Genomic DNA, 24638 nt, shown 5'->3' with positions numbered 1-24638 from the left:
TTTTCCCAGAAATTTAACCTTGTAGGTCGGAAAATATTTTTTTTATAACAGTTGAAGAAAACAGATTTCCTAAAAATGGCCGAGGAACCTGTGTTCAACTACTTCATGTGGATTTACCCTCTCCCTCCATCATGCATACACAAAATCCAGACTCGTCTTGTACAGTTCCAGTTGGAAGTTCTCGCTGTAAATGAGGGCCCGCTATAAATCACTGGAAAAACTAACAACCCGTAACCACCGACACTTTCAGTCTGCTACCGACGGAATGCAGCGTTGCCAACCGTAGTTTCGTCTCAGCAATTTCATGTCCCAAGATCTGGACCGTAAGGGTCATAGTCCCCGTAGTCGCCTCTCAAATACACCACCGGTAGCCATGATGTCCCCACAAAGATAGAAAAATCGACTTAAAATGTACACACTCAAATTAGAATGAATAATATCAAATTAATCCTAATAATTTTGTTTTTATTCGTTAAGTCCACATTATGCACTAAAAGGGTAATCGGGACTGGACCTATAACTTGAAGCGGGATCCGAATCAATGTGCCATGTGCTTTCACCAGATATCGAACCCGGGACCTCTTGAGTACAAGGCAACGACGTTACCACTACACCATCGGCGAGGTAAAAAGGTGAAGTTCTCCATTACATGAAGTCACATTTAGGGAATGTGGAGGTAGGGTACCACACATTCTAGATCTCGGCCATTCTGGAGCTGGTATGATCAGCACCACGCTTCGGCCACCTTTACCTCCCAGCGTTACCACAAGGTACCCATTGATTTGAGGCTGCGTGAACCCCAGAGCCGCTATATGCGGGGACAAGGGCGGAACAATTCCAACCTCAGAATCGAACCCTCTGGGCCTCCCCCATGGCGCAGTGGTAGCGTCATTGCCTTGTAATCAAGGGGTCCCGGGTTCGATACCCGGTGGAGGCACAAGTGGTTCGGATCCCACTTTAAACTGTAGGTCCAGTCCCGATTAGCCTTACTGTGCATAAAGTGGACTTAAAAAACAGCAACTCAAGAATCGAACCCTGGTCTCCCGCGTGGCAGTCAGACGCCCTACCGACCAGACCACCTCAGAAATTAGAATGAATAATACCAAATTAATACTAATAATTTTCTGCTTTTATTTTTTTTATTTGTTAAGTCCACTTGCACAGCAAGTCTAATAGGGATTGGACCTACAGTCTAAAGAGGGATCCGAACCACTGTGCCACCGGGTATCGAACCCGGCATCCCTTGATTATAAGCGACGACGTTACCACTACGCCATCGGGAGGTCCTGTTTTTATTCTTGTCGATAGATACTACCAAGTGTCAAAGACGCAGTTCTCTAAATCTGGCCGTGCTGATGTTATATTAGTATCTTGTTATGCTCTTTAGGTGTAGGTGTAGGTGAGGTTCGGGAATCATTGCCAGATTTCGCATGTTCGGTGTCACCCGAAATGACCAATTTTTCTTCTTTCCTGTCTTCTGCAGGTGACGTCGAACGGGCCACAGCTGCGAGGCTGCCAGGCGAACGGAGATTGGTCTGGACTCGATTGCGTCAGCGATCGGCGCCGCCCCCGAAACACTGGGATTGGACGGAAGAAGAGATCCATCGGAAGCTGTTAGTTCCCGCTTGTGGGTGTGATGAAATGGAGACCCTTGCATCGGCGTTTCTGATAAAAGTGAAGATAGCCACGTGGTGAGGACACAGTTAAGATATGAGATAACTCTGTGCCATTCCGACTGTTCATGTTGTGTGTTGTTGCTGTGTTCGCGGGAAGTTCGTTCAACAGTTCGTGTCTTCACACAAGCACGTTCCCATCTCGAGAATAGGATTTGAAGATAACGGAAATACGAGGTGAGTACATTTGTTTCAGTTCAGCTAACGAGGGATTGTATCGATACGAGACGAGCCCTGGAAGTGTCTGAAGAGGTCTGTCTCGTTCACAAGTCTAAAAATATACAGGGTGGTTCCGTGACCTTGAATCAAACTGGCAGGGTGGATGGAGACGGACTCGAATACCAATACAAGATAAGGAGCCCCAGTCCGGAAACACACCATTAAAAAGTTACAAGCCAAAACGTGTTGGGGCTGCCTGTGACAGTGGAATAAGATCACTGAAAGGTGCGGCTTGTATGTTTAATGAGAACATTTTTACAGTGTATCGTGATGGGGCCCCAGCTCACTTTGCATATGTTGCTCGTGACCACCTGATCCTTGGCCAGCTCGTTCGCCTGATCTCACCCCGCTCGCTTTATCCTTGTGGGGTCATGTCAAAAGTGTTGTCTACTGGACAACCGTGAGAGAGTGAGATTTAGGAGAATATCGTCAGAACAACTCCAGGGATGTTGGGGTGGGCGCGACAGAGCTTGGGGTCACCATTTTGTACAACTACTGTAACGTTTTCGTCTTAAAGTGCTGTCTTATTCCACTGTCATTGGCAGCTCCAACTAGTTTTGGCTCATAACTGTTTAATGACTTGTTTCAGGACTGGGTTTCCTTATCTAATATTGATACTTGGGTATCAATCCACCCTGCCAGTTTTATTCATTGTCATGGAAGCACCCTGTATACCATAAGGAATATATGTAACGTGTTACCCCACGAACTTTTCAAACGAATAGAGGTAATTAATGATAGTTTTTTTTTTACTTATTAACACCACATCTAAAAAAAAAATCGAATGTATGCAACCACGTCGAACAGGTTGACAAAGGATACTAATGTATTAGCTTTGCTACTACGTCAAACACCACTCCTATCAGGTGGATATCTTGATGGTATATCTGTATTAGACGCTTACTGAAGTTTTTTTTTTCATTGTAAAGTCTGCAGAGTTCGACTTCCACGAGGGGAATCCAGGTTCATTTCCCGGGATGGATGATTTCAGATTGGAATTTTCCAGCAACGTCCCTCCATGGAACGGCCCTGAGGTTCGCCCAACCTCGAATAAATGGATACCTGGGGGCTAAAGTTGTCTGGAGTGTGGTGCTGATCACATCACGTCCACAGGTGCGCAAGATTGTAAACGCGTGTGGCTTTATAACTCTGTGCCACCACAGCATGTTGCAATGCTCTGCGTATCGAGGTCTGTGTCGTTCTCCCGATTTTTAAAAGGCCGTCTTGGCGTCCTTTCATCCCTGTAACTGGCATAAGTCTGTCTTATTTTGAATTTCAAGATCAAGGTCAAATCTTTGGTGCTTTACGAGACCGACCATGCGATAAGATTCTTCTCACTGTACTCTTTATTAAACTAGAATGTAAGGTATGTGGAACTTTTGCTGAAATCAAAATTTCCTTATTATATACAACTTATTCAAACATAAGATTTATACACAGAAAGATTCATTGTGTTGCCTAACTTAATTGTAAACCAAAATGTGTAACAAATGTTTCGGGACTCCGGCTCGTTTTAGAAACCGAGACACTGGCACGAACGAGACTTGCGCTATCCTTAACGAGCTTAATTGATTTGGTTTATTTTACTTAGCTTCTCTGCAACTTCAGGCTATTCGCGAAGATGAGGAGTGATATAATGGAATTGATGAAGGGATGCTCACAAAAGAATGCCCATTCCCAGGCCGGGACCAGGATTCGAGCACTGGACCCCTGGCGTCGTAGCGCACTGTGATAACCACTCCGTCCTCGAGATCGGCGCTCCTTAACGAGACTCAACGATACTGTGACAAGTTAATCGCCAATGTACCGTGCCTAAAGTGTGTGCATGCGTGTGTGTGTGTGTGATCGTTTTGAAGTCCACTTTATGCACAGATAGGCTAATCGGAATTTGGCGTACAGTTTAAAGTGAGGTCCGAATCAGTATGCCATGTGCCTCCGCCGGATATCGAACCTGGGACACCTTGATTATAAAGCGACAGCGTTACACAACGCCATTGGGAAACCCGTGTGTATGTTTTAGGGATGGGACCCGTGTCGCTTGTCACTTCGGTGTGAAACACCCCATGTCGCTTCATCTAAAAGCTTCCTTATTGAAAGTTTCAGGCCGAGGCGACACGTGTCGCTTGGAAGCGAACCGAAGAGACACGACAGCTGCTCGTTTCGCTCAGGCTGGGCCGTTTTCATGTCGTTCCGGTCTGTTGTTCGCGCATGCGCGGTGAATGTTTTCGTATCACTTGCCGCTTGGGTGTGGACTGTAGCGTTTGCCGTTTGTCGCCTCGATCTGTAAGCTCCCTAGCAGATTTGTTTAGATTCATCCTGTATTGAGGTGCAGAAGGCCTGCCTGATAACCCCTAATATGCAAGCAGCCAACATTGCAGCACTGTTGTTTGGGTTGCGTGTGTGTTCAGGGGGTTCGCAGTTGGGGAGCATCTACTCTTTGTGTTTAGACAGGGTCGGTTTTAATTAATGTCATGACCAGTGCTATGACCTTTTGGATAGCTGGGTAGCTGTTATTTCAATTGTTACTGCGGGCTCTGAATATTGTGTGAATACTTTAATAACAGCTTTCTCGTAAACAGCCAGTTGACATTTTCAACGTCTGTCTCGCCCTACACTGTATTTTGCAGATTAACGAGGCTCTGGCGAGTGAACTTGCAGTCTGTACAAGCCCCAGTGGGACATGTTGGGCCCTCATATGTGTGTTGTAATTGTCCTTTTATCAGTTTCATCTAATCGCCATTCAACATCATAGTCGCGATTGGCCTAGAGTGGAAGAAAAGCAACGTAACATAACCTAATTCAGGCAATCAATCCGTGTCCGAATAAGATTCATAATAAAGCAATTTTGATGTTCCTGAAATTTTCAAACTTAGCGTGCTTGGTTAATCGGACATTATCCAGTTTTTAGGGGTTCTACAACCTGTTTAGATTCCAATATTACTTTCCGAGACACCACCTCTTCTCACGTCTTCAGGTGAACGTTTTTCTTCTTACCGGTGGTGGGGATCGAAGTAGCGCCCCTCGGATTCTATACGACTTTTTGCTCCATTTATGTTACTATTTTCTGATGAAGAGGTAGCGGATGATACCATATTTGCTTGCATTCTACACTGGGAGGATTTTGAGTCATGGGTATGAATTCATTTCGCGCATATAGACCTCTCCGATGGCATAGTGGTAGCGTCGTCGCATTATAATCAAGGAGTCCCGGGTTCGATTCCCGGTGGAGGCACATAGTGGTCCGGATCCCACTTTAAACTGTACGTCCATTCCCGATTAGCCTTTCTGTGCATAAAGTGAACTTAAATCACCAACTCAATTCATTTCGCACATAATTCAATGGACCAAAATGACTACTAAAAAAATCGAAAAAAGGAATATTAAAGAAGCAGCCACATGCCGTGAAGGTATGGCTCCACACGTTCACAATCTCGGCCATGTGATGCCGAACAGATAAGCACCCCGCTCCGCCTACTTTTATCCACCAGAGTTGACCCCAGAAACCGATGAAGGGATGTTACTGGGAAAATTCTCACTTGAAATTACCAGAGAATGGACCCCGGATCTCCCGATGGCAGTTTGACACCCTACCCACTGGACCACTGCGTCTCTGGTATTTTCTACACTCCGTCTCGGGAATCTGTGGTGCAAGGCTGCTCATAACGGTAGAGAGGAGGACGTAGCAAACCAGTGCACGCTGCTGCAAACGGCTGAAGTGTTTTCCCCTCCATGCATGCCCTCACTTCCCCTCTCACGTGTTCATTGGTCGAGCACTCTCGAGTTACTACTTGCGCAGAGACTTGTTTTCGTTATCTCGCTCCAGAGAATCCCAGAACAGAGTGTATAAAAAATGTTTAACCAGTTTATTTTTGTTATATTATTTTTGTTATATTATTTTGAACAGTGTTCAGTAACCTTAATATTGTTGTGTAGCAAGGACACTTAAAACTTGACTATCAGCATGTTAATGTAATTTCAAATTGTCTGGAACACCTGAAAAAGTCAGAATATGATTTACTAAAATGTGTGGAACCCTGTATGCAGGGTGCTTCAGAGTTCCTATTACACACTTCTATGGTTGTAGAGGGGATTTAGTAGATCAAGTTTTAATAAGGAACCCTTGTCCGGAAACGTGCCGTTTTGGTATTACACAGATGACAAGATCACATACTTTCACATCTCCCGCTTCACGGTAGGCAACGCCAATTGACGGAGGGCAACGTCTTCAGTCACCGGATGTCATGTGTGCTGCTTCCAACGTCCTCTGTTTACACAGCACATGTGTTCCAACATGATGGCGCACCAGCACACTTTTCCCATGACGTCCGACAATATTTCAATCAAACATACCGTGACAGGTGGATAGGTCGCGGTGGACCAAGTCTTGGCCACCACGATCGCCGGATCTAACTCCTCTTGACTTTATCGTATGGGGCAACATGAAGAGTCTTGTTTATGAGACTCCTGTAGTGTCGGAGGAATACCTGGTTGCCCGAGTTCTCGCTGCAGCAGACACGATTCAGCGCACACCAGGTATTTTTGAACGTGTGCATGCAAACATCCTTCGGAGGTACACTGTTTGCAACGAACTTCAAGGTCGCCACATCGAGCAGCTCTTGTAGTGACGCAGGTAAAGCGGGAGATGTGAAATTATGTGATCTTGTCATCTGTGTAGTTCCAAAACGGTACGTTTCCAGACAAGGTTTCCTTATCATAACTTGATCGACTAAGTCCCCTCTACAGCCCCTAGATGTGTGTAATAGGAATTCTGAATCACCCTGTATATCCAGTTGGAACATCTAAAAGAATACCGTGACAGTTTTCAGCGGGCTTCATTTGACATGGTAGCGGATGCTTGAGATTCATCTTCGTCATTCATTTGTGGAGAGCATTCATCAACGTCGACGCCAGCCTTCGAGTGGGTCTACAAAGGAGCGGAGGCTAGAAGCAGACTCTTCCAAGTCGCTCGTAGTCAAAGCAAAGATTTGCAGTCTAACTTCGTCACGAGGCTCTCAGCAAATTTGACGTCGCAAGAAACGCAGCTTGACAAGAGCCAGTTGGCTCTATGGTTTATTTTGACGATTCCTGATATGATATGACAGTCCCTTTGTGTGTACAAGACCGTGATGGGGATGTTTGTGAACATAAGTTTGCGGGAAAATTGTGGTACACAACTGTCGCTTCGGTGGCCTAGCGTTGTGAATTCGAGTCGTGGTCAATTCTAATGAACAAAGCTCCTTTGCTTTATTAAACTTATATTGTTTACTTACTTAAGTATTAGTTCTTTATTAATAATAAAAGTGAGGAAAAGTTTCCCGTGCCACGAAGGCGCATTTAGGGGATGTGGGGATACGTCCCCACACATTCTCGATATCGGTCATTTGTGGTTGTCCCCAGGAATTCATTGATTTGAGGTTGGATTATCTCCAGAGCCGCTATACAGGAACAAGGCCGGAAAATATCTGACTTTACATCACCCACACCGGGAATCGAACCCGAGTCTTCCGCGTGCCAGTCAGACGTCCTACCGACTTTTTTTTCTTTTAAAAAGGAATACCCCTATGCGGTAGTATTCCCCGTCATTCACGCATTTTATCTACTTTCACTCATATCAATATTACTATTTTCTCGGTTTTTCTCATTACATACAAACACAAACATCCATGTCCTATCCGGGATTCGAACCCGGGACCTCTGGCATTGCAGCGCGCTGTGCTAACCACTCCGCCACAGAGGCCGACACTAGACCATCGCGGTTTTCTTTATTAATAATAATTTGACTATTTACAGAGCCGCGGTGGGCCAGTCGGTTGGGTGTCTGACTGTTACGTGGGAGATTCGGGTTCATTTCTCTGGGTGTGTGATTTCAGATGCGAATGTTTCCAGCAGCTCTTAGCTTCGAATGTTGATGCAATTGAAACCAGTTGTGACCCTAATGCCCAACGAATATCCGCCTGTAAAGTTTGTCAGGCTGTTCAAAGTGTTACAAGATTTGCTTCACAATAGTATAGATGCTAACGCTGTTGCCTTCTAGCCAAAGCGGCCTGGGTTCGATTCCCGATGAAGGCACATTGCGCAGAAGTTGAGATCCCCATTTTAAACTGTAGAACCAGTCCTAATGAGCCTTTTCTGAGCATAGAGTGCTCTTAAAACAAATTTGGTCGCTCCCATAAGGGCACACTGGTTTTATTTGTAATTTTCACCATCCTACCGTTTTTTTGCCATGAAATCCGCCTCGCAAGTTAAATTGGGGAGGATACAGAAACAATGGCGAGAAGAGAATGCACCGTAGTGTGGTAGGTAAAGCTTGTCCCTGCAGCGGCATTTGAAACATGTTAGCTGATTAAGTGGTGACATTGCAGATTACGTACCGTTATGTCAGAGGATGACAATGGAGTTCAAATTGTGCAAAGTTTAGCATCGTTATGATAGAGTTGGCATCACTGATTATTGGCAGTTGAAGGGACATCTCCAACGATGTTTCCGTTGAGCTGCCGAATTCGGTTGACCTTGGTTCCTGCAGCCATGCCGACTCGCTGCAGCGACCCACAGAATGGAGGCTAAATTTAGCCCCTGGTCTCTTGCTGATAATCTGTCATTCACAACCGCTGAAGGATGTTTCCTGAGAGCGTTTGCTATTGTTTTTTCCTCGCAACTCCCGGTTTAAGAAATGTGCCTTCGTAACAGTTATAGGATTTGGAACTCTTTGCAACTCTGGTAGATGTAATGTGTAGTGTGTTAGGGATCGCCACAAAAGCGGATAACGGTTATTCGGATTACAAATTATCCGTTTCGGACACAGCGGATAATTCGGATAGAACGGACTTGATGAAGGATTTGTAGAAAATCCGTGCAGTGAAGTACAAACATGACGAATAAGAGAATCTGTGGATAGTCCGTAAAACGGGAAAACGTTAAAATTGTCAGGATAATGCACACATTTGGATCTCGGATAATTGAGAATATCCGGATAGAAAATTATCCGATATCCAAATAAAATTGTATTCGGATTTGGCCATCTCTACTGTGTACACACTTTACTTCGGCGATTTATTCAGAATCTTCGATATGGGGAGACACGCATGATCGTAGATAGAAAAAACGTCTTGCGCTTTGAAGTGGTTATCTTCGCCTAAAGTGGCAGAAAAGCTAAGTAAAATATACCAATTCAATCAATCAATCATACCAACGATAATTTAATCCTGAGTGTACATTGGAATGTAGAAAAACAAAGGAAAGACAACCGCGTGTTTTTCCAAACGTCGTTGAAAGTTCACTTTATTCACGTAGGCAAATCGGAATTGCGCCTAAAATTTAAATTGGGCTAATATTTAAATTGGGATCCGTAACGTTATGTACCACCTATAGGACTCCCTTGACTATACCGCGTTTGTTAGATCCTGTCCCGTTTCCCGCGCTAGGGATCGCTCGACAGTTTCGGTGCCAATGAGAAACTAGGAAAAAATCGTCTGCTGGACAGCGAGGAGCGAATGGAAGCCACAAGAGAGGCGCTTACGTAGACGCTGTTGCCACGTTGCGCATTTTAATTGGCTGCCTGGCTTTGAATTTCCCCAGCACCGAGAAAAGCCAGCGATCAGCTAGCGCGGGAACCGGGACAGGTTGTAACAAACGCAGTATACAAGGAGACATCGTTAGCACTACGCTATCGTGGTATGAAGACACATAAATGGGGTTAGCGTAAGGCCCCACGCATTCTCTATCTCGACCATACTGTAGGTGATGTGATCAGCACCACGTTTCGGTTACCTTTACCCTCCAGATATGGAGATTATTTTGGGAACGTCTCGAGATTACTACACTTGTCTAGCGACCTACCAGCAATGTATAACTTTAGCAATAGGCGTTGCGTTGAAATGACGTCAGCAGCTCACATGTTGATTGGCAGGTTCAGAAGTTATGACTCGCACCAAAGCTGCAAATGCATAGCAGCCAGGAAAGGTACGGAAATAATCCCACTCTACCTATCTAGCGAGCATACCTCCAGGGTTGTCAAAGGTCCGGGAACTCCATAAATTCTAATGGGTTCTGTTGGGTTCCGCAACAGGACCGGAATCTTTTTTCTCGCACAATTTAAATTCGGTCCAAGTTGCGTATTGTTTCATTTCAATACGGAACTTGGACCCTATTTAACTGACCCGGAAAAAAAATGTTTCTGGACCGTATTCAAATTGATCCTGAAAAAGGTTCCTGGACCGTATTTAAATTGATCGGGACAAAATGTTCCTGGACCGAATTTAAATTCTTTACAGATAAAAGTTTTTTTTACGGCCCAGAACCCATTTACGGTTGGTGATTTTCCCTCCTGGACCGGAATTGAATTTTTTTATAATTTCTAGACCTTTAACAACCCTATGACCAACAGGCAGGAGGCTTAGGGATAGGTGCTGTGGTAAGATGACGTCAGCAATTCACGTGTTGATTGGTAGGTTCAGGATTTTAGAGACTCCACCCAGTTGCAAACGCAAGACAGCCAGAGATGTTACGTAAATAATCTTACTCTACCCATTGAGGCTGGGTAAACCCCAGAACAACTTTATGCTCCACCTAGATCAACACTTAAATGAAGAAAGCTGCTTTGATAATTTGTCTCGCAATGTTTTAAAGCAATTAAATTGGGAAACAAATGTTCAACAAGCAGATGAGGAAACGTTGACAGCTGAAAGGAGATCATTTCCACATGAGATGGGCCTCTTCCGTTGATAGCGCCGTTCTCCAGACTACACAAACACACTCGTCCCTTCATTAAGGTGTTTGCGAAGCCGTGGGTGAAAAATACATCTGCGCGCGTAAATCTTGCCCGACGCTGTCTCTTTTGCAACGTATTTCCTGCTCTATTTTTGGATCCTGGCCGGATCGGGTGTTTATATTTGGCGGTGCGGTTGAAAGTGCCGTCTTGTACACATATATCTCTGGCAGCGCCTCCTTAGAAAAGGGTGTTGAAAGTAAATTTTGTCCCAAGTCGATTGCTGGCTCTGCCTGGATGATTTAGGGCCGTTGCTTACGCAAGATGTTTCTTTCCGAGCTGGTGGAACATTTAACGGTCAAGGACGGGTGGAGGGGCGTTAATCTTATTCTTTGTAAGTGGAGGAGAAGGCTCTAATCAGGGTGCATAAACGTCATGATTTTTATTTTTTAAAAAAAATTGATGGTTTTATATTTAAATCTTTTTTTAATTTAAAAACAAACTTAAAATTGCTTTTTTTAGGTTTTTGGCACCATACATATAAAAATACATGTATTTTTTTAATAGAAAGGCTTTAGTGGTAAATGGCCCTGCAAAATATTTGAACAGTTTGATTAAAGCAAATAAAGAAATATGTAAATATACATTTTTCTGTTTGATACTGTACTATATATGAACCTACTATGGAAATGTTTGTTGAGTTTGTTAATGAAACTGTAATAATTTCAGTAACTTTTCTTCCAGTGAAAATAAAACATTCTGGATGTACTCTTTGTAGTCTTTGTAGCTGAATTTTGGCAATCTTTTTATTGATATTTTGCAAAATATCAGCTGCCATGTATATTTACAGTTTAATGATAATGACACTATTTATAGTTTAACATGATTAGTATTTTGTATATTATTCTACACAAAATATTTGCTATTTTTGCCTATGAATATTATTGAATTTTAAATCAAGATAAATTTTAAGTGTGTTTATAGTTAAATATTGCATTTCCTTTCGTACAATACATATATTTTGTTTCCTTTCTTAGAGCGTAATAAACACCATTAAATTATTACAAGATTAGTGTACTTTCACCAAAGTAATTCTGATATCTACAAAGTCCTTACGTACATTATTCAATATACAGAGCATTCCCTGACATTCGCTACGAGACTCGGCGGCAAGCTGCCCGGCATCAGCGCTTGTCTTTCCCGGTGAACGGGAAGGTGTTGAAAATGATGTCCCTCTGCTGCAACACATTCCTGGAATCTCCGAAGGAAATTAGCATTTACACGTGCAAGTTCGTCTACTGTAATTCTCCCGATTTTTCGTACAATACTCTCTTTTAACTCACGGATGGTGTGCGGATTGTCTTTGTATCCTTATTTCCCCATTTTTCGTTCCACTTTTATTCAGACCTGACCCTGTTACTCTAAACTTTTTTACGAGGTTCAATATAAGCGACTGTCGCGGACCCGTTCACCGGGAAAGACAAGCTCTGATGCCGGGCCGCTTGCCGCAGATTCTCGTAGCGAATGTCAGGGAATGCTCTGTAGATAATTTCTTCAAAGTTATTTAAATCAGTTATTTAAAAAAAACATCTGATTTAAATCAACCTGATTTAAGTCAATCCACCTTGGCTATAATTAATGAAATAGTGTGGTCTACAGTATGTCCCAGATGTCCCCGTGCCCCTCCTTGCATGCATCCTGTTGCGGCCGTGTTGAAAATTAGGTTGATTGGATTTATTTGTGTTGGCATCCCTGTTCCGAAAGTCACATGGAACGCTCGCTCGAATTTGTACACTATATAGCCAAAAGACACCGGACACCCAAGTGAACCTGGCGGTAGTGTCATGGTATGAGGCTGTTTTTCCTGGTTTGGACTCGGGCCATTACTTTTGGTCAAGGGCAACATGAGCAGTGGTGTTTATGAGGATATTTTAGACAAAAGCATGCTGCTCACACTGTGGCAACAGTTTGGAATGGGCCCTTTTCTATATTAGCACGATAATGCCCCTGTCTATAAAGCAGGACCATTGCATCGTGGTTTGAGGACAATCAAGTGGATGTTCTTAGCTGGCCTGCTCGAAACCCTGACTGGAACCTCATAGAACATCTTTGGGAGGAACTGGAGCGACGTTTGCGCGCCAGTCCCACTCGACCGAAAACCATCCATGAACTATTCACGAGGCTACAGGACGAATGGAAAAAATCCACCAGCAATATACCAGAACTTAGTGGAATCCTGCTCCGTAGAAGGTCCGACATCTTATTAGTAGAGACATGCATATTTCGTTATTGACGAAAACACGAAATGTGAAGTAACACATTATAATGTTAATTTCTCATGTTTCTGAAAGGTGTGAGGTGCATTTTCCCACCCTGTTTTATCACGAAATAATGCGAAATGAACTGCAAAACACGAAATTTAGAGTTTATTTACCGACGTGACACATTCTGAAGACAGAATTATCCTGTGAGTTATGCAATTCACGGAAAATTGATTAATTGTGCTGTAAATATTTGAGAAGGAAAAATGGACCCCTTTATACAGGAATAAACTTAATATTCTGGCAAGAACATTAATGTGTTATTAGAAGTTATATGTTTGTGTAGTAAGTGCAGATTTTTAAATCAAATTTGGGTTATATTCACATTTTTAAAACCAAAATGTCATTTTATATACCGCTTTTTCACCGCTATAACAGCGAAGCTATATTTTATTTACCGCTTTTGAACCCGAAGTGGACTTGGTTTTTGTACCGAAATGTTGCTTTTTTATTTACCAAAAATATGTGCCTCTACTTATTAGTTACCTGGCTGGTGTCTTTGGATTGAACAGCACTGGGTGTCCGGAGACTTTTGGCTATATAGTGTACGTCAGTTGCTGCACCATGGCTGATGTGAGATGACATAGTTACAGCGCTGAGGAAAGGCTATTGTGTGCAATGTGCAAATTAACGGGAGGGTGCCAGATATCCCCGGGAAAAGGAAATTATTTTTTATCCCCTCAAAGACTGATTAATTTGGTTTATTTACTTGGCTTTTTTGCCACTTTTGGCTAATTGCAAATTAAACCCCTCAAAGAAACAGGAATTGAAAGTACATAGTATACCGTTTCTTAACGCAACTGAAAAATCATTGGTCTCCATTAATGATCCAGTCGTCAAAGAGTATAGAAATAAGTGATGAAATTATTATTTTTTTTTAAAAAAAAATATTGAAGCGACAAGGGTTGGTCAAAATGACATGGAATGACCCGGTAAAGAGTTCATCTCCGTAATATTTATTACAATTAAAAATATACTACTTTGCTAAGGTGCTAAGATAGTCTCAGTACTGATGCACCCATTATGATTTATAATAAACAAAGAATGAGGTACTTATATGGTCTAAAATAATGTATATCTCTGTTTTCTTGCAGCGTGCTATGTCGTTCCCAAATAAGCAAGACCGACAGAAGTGCTGGGATGCGAGGGATCGGTACTGGGAATGTTTGGACGGTACCAAAGATGACAGTGAGAAGTGCAAGGAAATCAGGAAGATGTACGAAACCAGCTGCCCTTCCCAGTGGGTGAGTACTGTTGGCTTCATCTTTGTTACAGACCATTTTAATGAAGATACTTCCACGCGAGAATGTGTTTTGTCATTCTCCCTTGGAACGCACTCTTATGGTTACTGGATCATCCGATTTGTATTCTGTGTTGCTGCCCTAGTCAGGGATACCAAGCCGTGAGAGGAAGAGTCATTTAAAATAATTCTCTGAATGTTGGCGACGACGATTCTATCATGCAATGAAAGTTGGACATTATCCAAGACGAGAGAACGTCGTCGCCTTGTAATCAAGAGGTATCCGGTTCGATACCCGGTGGATGTACATCGTGGTTCGGATCATACTGTACACCAGGGTTGTTGAAGGTCCAGGAATCCATAGATTGTGTTTGGTTTCGCAAGAGGACCGGAACCTTTTTTCTCCCACAATTTAAATTCGGTCCAAGTTGCGTATTGCTTCATTGAAAAAAAGAAGGGTTCCTGGACCGTGTTTAAATTCATCCGAAAAAAAAAAGAAGTTCCTGGGCCGAATTGAAATACAGGGGATGGACAAAAGTATGGAAACACCTGCGAAGAAAAGCTGTAGCTGATAAGTTGCAGGACCGCCTTTAGCTTCCAAAACAGCCTGCATTCTCCGAGGAATGGACAGATATAAGTCCTGGATGGTGGATAATGGGATCTTGCGCCATTCTTCATGCACAACATGGTCACAATGCTCCTCAGTGTCCTCCTGTCTCTGTCACTCAGTGTACATTTTCATCCACACAAGTGTTTATCTGGTGATGTCTATCCGGACACACTATGATGTCATCATGATCTTGGATAGAGTCCCTCTCGATACGCCGAATAACATGGCTACTTTGGTACCAAAGGCACCTGCAAGGCGGGCACCAACAATTTGCCCTCTTTGAAACACTGTCAGCTAGGACATGATTCAGTATCAACTGCACTGCACGCTATCTACCAAAGAGAATTGCTATCTACAGTGCTTCCGATTTCAAGTGGAAGAATTGCGTCGATATCACCCTTTCCGATGTCGTGGTGTTTCCATATTTTTGTCCATCCCCTGTACTTTACAGATAAAAAGGTTCTTTACAGTCCACAAGCAAATTACGCTTGATGATTTTTTCTACTGCACCAGAATTGGATTTATTTAAAATTCCTGGACCTTTAACAATCCTACTTTATACTGTAGGTCTAGTCCCGATTTAGCCTTTCTGTGCTTAAAGTGGACCTTAAAAGAACGAACTCAAACCCAAGAGGAGAGAAGAGGTGATCTCTCGAGACGATAGTAAAATTAAAGAACTAGACAAGGAATAATGTCCAATTAAAATTGCGTGCTAACTGATAGAAAAGTGAGAGACCAAGCCATGAGGAAAACATTGCGGAAAGAAAAGTCAATGAAATCAAACCATAGTGAAATAGTTATGGAAAAGTACGGGAATTTTGAAAACACATTCAAAACCCTGTAGAAGTCAGGGAAAATCAAGTTTTTTTTAGTTTTTTTTTTACGCTCTTCCGGAATGAAAATAAATTCTACTTTTACCTTGAGTCAACTTCTTGATATTGTTTACACATTTTTCTATAGTTTATTTTCGATCTTATTTTTGAACATTATTTTTTAATGGCTTAGTTTCCCTGACTTCTATGACTTTTTCAGTCCTGGTTTGGTTTCTCCGACTTTTTCCAGACCAGTTCAATGTTGAATAAACTTTATTCTCTTGAATTGTAAGTACAGTGTAGTCTGTCTGAGAAGATCAGGGAACTTAATTTGGAGAGGAAAATGGAGAGTGACTTGATCTAGAAGATACAAGTTGTCTACGTCGTCTTTCTATCTCTCTAGTTTAATCTCCACGATGAGGATCAATGGTGAAAAAGATGACAAGACACAGAACCCGAAACGTGTCAATTGACATATACGAGGGACATTCCGAAAGTAAGTTTCGTCATTTTTTTTTCACAGGGAAGCTGTATTACAAAGTGAGAAAATACATTACCATAACAAAAGACAATCTTTCCTGGATTCACGACGAGAGGGGCGAGATCAGAGGAGCAATGGCGCATGCGCAGAGTGCCGAAGAATAGAGATAAGCAGCAGACCGACGTGCCCGAGCTCATTCGAGTGCAAACCAGTATGGCAGAAAGACGTGTGCTGGAAACGTGGTCACAAATGGAAGTGCGTGCTGTCATGCGCTATGAATGGGCGCGTGAGACTAGTGTTTCAGATATTCATAGACGCCTACAGGGCGTCTATGGAAACGACGTCATGTCCCGTCAGATGGTTTGGCGCTGGTGTATAATTCAATGAAGTGAGGCAGTGTGGGGAAGATGATGACCGATCTGGGCGCCCCTCCACGTCCACGACTGTAACGAACGTCGACAGAGTACAAGAAATGGTGTTAGCCAACAGGCGCGTAACTGTGTCTCAAGTCGCATCCGTATTGGGTGTTGGACGTGCTGAAGCCCACCACATGATTCACGACTGGTTGTTATATCGGAAGGTATCGGCAAGATGGGTGATGGGGATGGGAGAGATTGAATCACCCGGCCTACATCCCCGATCTTGCCCCATCAGACATCCACCTTTTTCCTGCGTTGAAGTCAGCACTATCGGTCGTCACTTCGGAAGTGAGATTGAATCACCCAGCCTACATCCCCGATCTTGCCCCATCAGACTTCCACCTTTTTCCTGCGTTGAAATCAGCACTATCGGTCGTCACTTCGGAACGAATAGGTGCAACAGGCTGTGAGGAACTTCCTTAAATCGCTGGGCACCGATTTTTACCAGGAGGATTTCTTGAAATTGATTTCACGGTACGACAAATGTATCAGTGTCGTGGCGACTATGTGGAAAAATAGCCAAAATATTGTATTTTCTTATGACATTGTATTCTTCTGTTCGTAATAAAGATTTCCAGTGAAAAAAAATGACGAAACTTACTTTCGGAAATTCCCTCGTATATTTTTACTCCAATAACACATTGACGTTCACAAACTGCAAATGATCAACTTTTTGGTGTGTCAAATTACACACAGAAATGGATAAAAGGGGTACAATTCCACATTTAGCTGTGTCAGTTAATGCATTAAAAGTGTAATTTTGTTATCTTTGAAATGATCATGTGTGATCTTCCTAATTGATGTATTTTTAGTGCATCACATGGAACACCAGCTGATAAAAGTACCCTTTTATGCATTTGTGTGTATTTTGACGCATCCAAAATTAGATTATTTGCTGTTTGTGAACGTTAATGTGTTATTGGAGTCAAAATAGACACATTTCGGGTTCTGTGTGCATGGTTTACGAATGATTCGAACTTAGTACCTCTGTCTTGCAAACCTCTCCTCCATGGTTGACGGGACATCGTGTGAGAGGAATAGATTATCCTGCACGATAAATGGACGAACGTGCGAGAAATGATTAATCAGAAGAGATGAGAACTTGGCCACTTGTGCCAACGCTCCGTGTTTGCGCCAACGCTGGCAGATGAGGATGCTCTTCACTTTCTTCAGCCTCTGCGTCATCGGCGACGCCACCTCTGCGGCGGAAGTGGTGGGCATGACGGTTCGTGGGGGTTCCTCATTCATCGCAGGGCTACGGGTGAGCCGGAGTTGAGATTCACGACCCAAATATATTGCACTTGATTTCGCTTTGTGTGGGCTGAACAAGAGAGTGCAGGCAGCATACGTTGATTCCTCGCCTGCATCTTTTATAAGTGAAACATATAAAAGAACATCTTAAGAATAGCGAAGAATGCAAACAAGAAAAAGGAAAACAAAAGAGGAAGAGGAAGGGATTATCTACGAAATGAAATGTAAAGAATGTCAGAGTGTGTGCATAGGAGAAACGAAAAAGAGGCTGAAAGACGGGTTGAAACAACATAGGGATGATGTACGACTTAAGAGAGAGAGAGAAATGCGATATTTAAACACACGAGAGAAACAGGACATGACAAAGAGTGGGATGAGGCTAAGCAGATAGGAAGGGAGAAGAGAATGCTAGTGAGAACATGGAAGGAGTCCAAGGAAATAGAGAAGAAGACACAATGAACTGGAATGGGGGACTGAAGTTAAACAAAGAATGAAAGAAGGTGTTACCAAGAGTGGAAAGGACAAGAGAGAAAGAGGAGAGAAGGAGGAAGAAGAATGAAGGAAATAGAGCGTGAGATAAAGAGTCCAGGGACATTCTCTTTCAGGCGAAAGTACAATTGACAAGGGAAAGCCACCTGCTAGATTGTTCCAGAACTACTTTCTAATAGTCTGGAGGGGAGTATTTTTGTGTATATATATATATTTCGTCCTGTTTTGTACCTGGTTACATTTGTACTTGGTACAGAGTCTGAAGAAGGTCGAAACGTTACGTTTAGTTTATGTTTTATAATAAAATAAATTTCTGCCTTGGTCAGCATATTTAGTTTTTAAAACATATTTCCTATGCCGTACCATTAATTTTATGATTTTTGCCCATTACTTTTTCAAAATTGTAAAATGTAAAGGTAAAGTGCTCCCTTGTGAGCATAGGGGGTGTGGAGTTAGGGCCCCACACTTTCTTGATCACGGCCGAAGGTAGGGCTGATGTGATCAGTACCACGCCCCTGGCCGCCTTTACCCCCAGAGTTTCCTCCAGGTACCCACTTTATACGAAGCTGGGTGGGGGCCGGAGCCGCTTGAACAGGTGGAAAGAATCCCAGTTCTCCCCGCCGGGGATCGAGCGCGGGTCTCTCGCATGGTATTCAGACGCCCTAACGACTTGTATTTACTTGATAATTATAGTAGTCAAAAGTTGTTCAATATTGATTAATAATAATTTGTGTGCATATTTTCCACTCTAATTATATTCATTTAAATATTCAAGAATTATATCTCATTATTAAATTACATGTGTGTTATTACAAAATTCAGTTTTTGGACAAAACTGGTGCAGAATGAAAAGAAACTTCGAATTTTGCATAACTTTCATGATAATTGCACTCAGCGAAAGTGTCGCGCGGCATTTTTGCTGAGTCCGTAAAAGACCAAAAAATGCTGGAAAAGTATCAACCGGTATCGTTAAATAAATCCCAACCGATACCGATACACTGGTATCGCGGTATCGGCTCAGCCCTAAGATAAATACCATCAAATTTTCAAATACCATGCATTGTTATCTCGAATGGACTTAGAAACAAACAAACCAAAGTCTCAAACAGTGAACAGCGTTTCCACACGACGAAAAAAATCTCTTTTGCATGGAAATTCGATGAAAATAGCCAAGATTTAAGGGAAATTTTAACAAATCGAACTCAATTGTAGTATAAATTATATCACTTCAGTTCCATTGATTGATTTGTTACTTTTACTTGACGATGAGGATGAGTGATGATGTGAAATTGCTGAAGAGACCCTCTCAAATAATACCCATTCCCACGCCGGAATTCGAACCCCAGATCGCTGGCGTCATATCCGTAATTTGTTGACGTTACTCCTTATCTGCACTCTTTTGAGTAAGCCTATATAAGCTGAGGGACGACTTGGCATTGATGACCTTACCTTGCAGCTCCGGTCTCTTGGTCTGGAGAGCACGTCGTAACTCCATCATGACAATGCCAAGCCTCACACAGCCATGATGACACAGCAAAAAAATCATGAAAATGGATGGGAAGTCGTCCCTCAGCCTCCCTATAGTCCGGACTTGGCTCCTTCGGATTTCTTCCTGTTTGGTCGTCTGAAGGCCCACCTGCGGGGAAAAAACATTCGACAGTGACAAGGACCTTATTTCTTGTGTGAAACAATGGTGTAAAAGTCAGCCACCTGAATTTTACCAAAGTGCATTCAAGGCATGGAAAGAACGTTGGACGAGATGCGTCACAGCACATGGAGGCTACATTGAGTGACATGGTCTTCTAGCCAAAGGATCAAAGTATGTTCACCTAAAATTTAATCATCATATTGCAACTAATAAAAATATTATAACCATCTGTGCAGAACTCATTGGACGCCCTTTGTAATATTTTACGTCTGGACAAGCCTCGTGTCATCTTGATACCATCCTCTCTGGCAACTGCTTAATCTGCGTCGATATCAAGAACATGTACATCCTTGCTTCCCTCATATATCTGTAACAGGGTGTCTACCAGTCAAGAAATAAACAGGTCAAGAAAAAGTCAAGAAATTATACTTTTGGTCAAGAATTTTTGCTCTTTTGTTTACAGTATAGTGAACTTTTCTTGTTATATATCTGTACTGGGATTTAATAAAATTGAATTTTTGGAAATCTGAAATTGAATTGAGTTGTGGTTAAGCTTTGTTCACTTTGTTTCTTAATAATTACATTCTTCAATATTGTAAAAAATAGTAAATAAGGTAATGTCGCCATTTCCCATCTAGGATGAAGTCTGAAGTAATTTTTACCTACATTGATAACTAAAGCAAGTCTAAATCACTTGCTAAAGTACAACTTCAGTTTTCATACCTTGTGGTATGAGATTTTTATTGAAAAAAAATATTTTCTTAATTTTGCAACTATTCCTGAGTATAAGGCGATTAAGTAAATGTTAAGAAAAAGGAAAGAAAGGTCATGAAAAAGTCAAGAATTTTGGACTTATTTTGTTAGACACCCTGTGTAAGCTACCTAGCCCAGTCAATAAAGGTTTCATGTCTGGAATAATTCCGTAAAAGCTGAATTTTGGTCAGTTGTTAGAACACTACTAGTAGTACAAAATCCCAAAAGTCCCCGCTCCTCCTCCCAGCGCCCCCCCCCCCCCCAAACATCAATTTCGCAGACAGTTATTGACCTATATCTCCGTAACCAATGGTCCTTACAAAAAAGAATATTCTGTTTAATTTTTCGATAATTTTGGTGGTTATGCTGTAATTTAAACAATAATCTTCAAAAAGTGATTTTTTCTAGTACTTTCTGAAGCTTTTGCCTTGTAACTCTTGAACAAATTAAATGACAAAAAATTGTTTCGAATAAAAGTTATAGCCTAATTTATAAGCTTTAAAACTATATCAGTTTTAATATATTTTAATGAAAGATGCGGCATAAAATGTGTCTCCAAATGGAGGCAGCACCAAAAAAGTGCGTCTTAAACACAGTCCGGCGGTTAAGTCCGGAATCATTCACTATTCGATAAAAGCATGAGACTTGGTGGAGTCAATTTTTATACCACCTAAGACATGTTCAGTCGAGTAGCCAATCGCCATCTGCGTGCTGATGACCGCCATCTTGAAAAGAGTCCGCCATATTGGATATTTTTGATTTGATATATCTCGGGAACGGTGGCACCTGTCAACTTCAGGATTTTTCAGAAATGCTCCAAATAGTGTAAACTTCCATAATACCGTGCGTTCATTTCGATCTGCAGCCGAGAGATCGGGAGAAGCGTGGCGGGCGGCGCTGACGGAGATGCCGACATTTGCGGCCTGTAATGCCCGCTTATTTTTATAGACATATGCAGACATTTATATAAATATTGCAAAACGATCACTAACCTGTGTTATAACACGCAAAAGTTCTTCTGTAATTCATCCAAGTTCTGCTCTTATATACACAAATAAATACGCTTTAGAAACGATGTTAAGAGCCACAGATAAAACATTTTAATCATAGTTTTGACCAGTAACGTCCTGCTTAAGTTTATATCCTTGGAAGAGTTTTGTGCCGATGGGGATCGTTTGGAGGTTTTGAATGTGCAACACTGTATCAAGATTACGCTGTAGAAGAAACCGTTAAAAGTCAATAGTGTTCGTGAGCTTCCTTGCAATCCGAAATCTCCGAGCTCGAGTTTTTTGTTCCTTCGCGACTAGATGAAGACAGAGTTGTAAATATAGTGGCGAGCAATGTAAACCAAGAGCGTGTTAATTTCGTACTGTGCGCAAGAGTGTTATTCTTGGTTACTTGCAGTTACTTGTTTGTGTTACTGTAGTGTGTATGTGTGACGTGTCAGTGAGACGATTGGAATGCCAGCCGCAAGATTCACGTTAGAACAAATATTTTTTTTATGTATGACACGTACCTACGTGAAAACAAACTCGTGTCGAGACGTGTGTAGGTAATTTGTACAGAAATTCCCATGCGTTTCAACTCCACACAGAGATACGGTTAGACATCTTGTCCTTAAATTACGAGAAACTGTATCGTTAAATTTTAAAACACCTAAGCAAAAACGACGGATTCTAACCGAAGCAAAACTCGATGATATTGGTGCAGCGTTAGAACGTTCTCCAAACAAACCTCTACGCCGTGTTTCACAAGAGGTGGGCGTGTCAAACTCATCGGCACATACAGTCACTAAGCTACTAAAATTAAAACCATACTCTTATAACACAGGTTAGTGCTCGTTTTGCAATATTTATATAAATGTCTGCATATGTCCATAAAAATAAGCGGGCATTTCAGGCCGCAAATGTCGGCATCTCCGTCAGTGCCGCCCGCCACGCTTCTCCCGACCTCTCGGCTGCAGATCGAAATGGACGCACGGTATATCAATAAATCTATTTTGGAAAAATTAATAGAGTGGTTTTTGTAGAAAAACTTAACCGCCGGACTGTGATAAAGACACGTTTTTTGTGCTGTCCTCCATTTGGAGACACATTTTATGCCCATGGGCGGAGTTTGATCTTTTGCTTTGGGGAGCCAGACTCTGGGAGAAGCATATGATATACCTGAAGGTATATCCCCTAGTTTATAAGGGGTCCGGAGGCCTTCCCCCGGAAATGTAAAAAAAAAAGAAAAAGAAAAAAACGACTTAAAAACACTGAGTTTTAGGCCTTTTAGATTTGAAAATGTTAAATTTCCTTGCTTACGTAAACAAATATTAATTAGTATATTGGTTGTCAGTTTTAAAAGAAAAAGTACGATTATTGCATTTTGCATTTCATTATTTTTTTATTGATACAATACTCGTATTACTTTAAAAAAGTTACGGTACAATAGTAAGCTTCAGAAATTTTAGAAAAATTAAATTAAATTGAAAAGTTATTTTGATGCCTCAGTAGGAACTGTTGACTCAACACAAAGTCATTTTACTTTTTTCTTTCTTCAAACAGTACACATCAATCAAATCGTCTAAGACCCGCTATTGCGGCGCAATTACCGCACATGACACCACTTCAAACGTCAAGATTTGAGGTATGGCTTCATAACAAAAATGTCGTAACTGAACTTAATCATGTGTTATTTTTTTAATCTCCAGAACTCCGGCTATGTTTATGCCGCATCTTTCATGAAAATATATTAAAACTGATATCGTTTTAAAGCTTATAAATTAGGCTACAACTTTTATTCGAAGCAATTTTTTGTCATTTAATTTGTTCAAAAGTTACGAGGCAAGAACTTCAGAAAGTGTTAGAAAAAATTCACTTTTTGAAGATTATTGTTTAAATTACGGCAAAACCTCCAACATTATCGAAAAATTAAACAGAATCTTTTTTGTAGCCCATCTAATGAGGATTAAGACTAAGAAAAGATTACCTGCGTACGACCAAATGGTTACGGAGATATAGGTCAATAACTGAGAGTCTGCGAAATTGATGTTTGGGGGGGGGGCGCTGGAAGGGAAGTACCGCGAGGAGGGGCGGGAGCCTTTGGGATTTTGCACTACTAGTAGTGTTCTAACAACTGACCAAAATTCAGCTTTTACGGAATTATTCCCGACATTGGCCTTTTTTTGTACATTGACTGCGCTAACCGTAGTCGTCGAATGACCATGAAATCGACTGAACACACGTGTGTGTGTTTCAAGAAGAAATCAGTCTGCGAGGATCCAGCTGTCCTGACACGGTTTTCTCCAACGGCGCTAACACTGATGGATTCATTCTCGTAAATAGTGCGACCGCATTCCTTGCGGCTTGTCAGTGGTCCGCTTGTGTGAGCAGGGGACGACGTCTGCAGAAATAGACCCGGTGGCCAGTTTTGGAAGGACAGAAAAAGAAACTGGTATACATGTCTATTTCGATCACTTTGCGGTTCTTTTTTATTCTTGCACTGGCGACTTAGAGGGAAACAGAACAATGTTCTGGATGTTGCCGAATTGCTTGTAGAGCAGCTAATTCAGTTGGAATTTTGTTCTAAAGTTCAGTTTCACTCAACTGCCCTACTTTTTCACCCAAGCAGGTCAAATGGATTTGGGAAAACTGGTTCTGTAGATGCTGGATGCACCAAGTTTTGCAGTGAGGCACGACATATGCACATAAATTTTTATTTATATCAGATTTGTTTTCAAAGCATTCCAAGTAGAGACTACATACAAGGGAGAGTCAAATGAAATCCTTCTTTGTTTTTGTTTCTTATCTAGAAGATTCCTGTATGAAGGGTTGCACAAGTTTGCTGCATTTCAGCACAGACCTATTGCTTAACTACATATATTTCAACTTTGAGGTAGTGCCTGTGTACCGTAAGAAGAATAAGTCTTTGGGGGTCCACGTGCAGTCACTTATCCACAGGGCCCGGATTTTGATGATGTTTCATCTTTTAACTGGTGCAACGTAGACATTGCCAACTAGTACAGAAATCGTGA

At 41.9% G+C, this 24638-nt stretch overlaps 1 protein-coding gene across 1 annotated transcript in view; it reads left to right on the top strand.

Annotated features, from left to right (window-relative positions):
- The window catches only part of LOC145980796 (cytochrome c oxidase assembly factor 6 homolog), an 81463-nt gene that overhangs the window by 16698 nt on the left and 40127 nt on the right, over positions 1 to 24638 (top strand). The window contains exons 2-3 of the mRNA XM_083113882.1: positions 1484 to 1850; positions 14012 to 14161. Coding sequence (XP_082970008.1) covers positions 14018 to 14161 — 144 coding nt within the window. The 5' untranslated portion in view covers positions 1484 to 1850; positions 14012 to 14017. The remainder of the gene's footprint in view (positions 1 to 1483; positions 1851 to 14011; positions 14162 to 24638) is intronic.

Source organism: Lepisma saccharinum, chromosome 28 (assembly GCF_977018435.1).
Source record: "Lepisma saccharinum chromosome 28, izLepSacc3.1, whole genome shotgun sequence".
Taxonomy (NCBI): domain Eukaryota; kingdom Metazoa; phylum Arthropoda; class Insecta; order Zygentoma; family Lepismatidae; genus Lepisma; species Lepisma saccharinum.
Note: the sequence above shows the minus strand (reverse complement) of the source record. Positions and strands in the feature narration are given on the sequence as shown.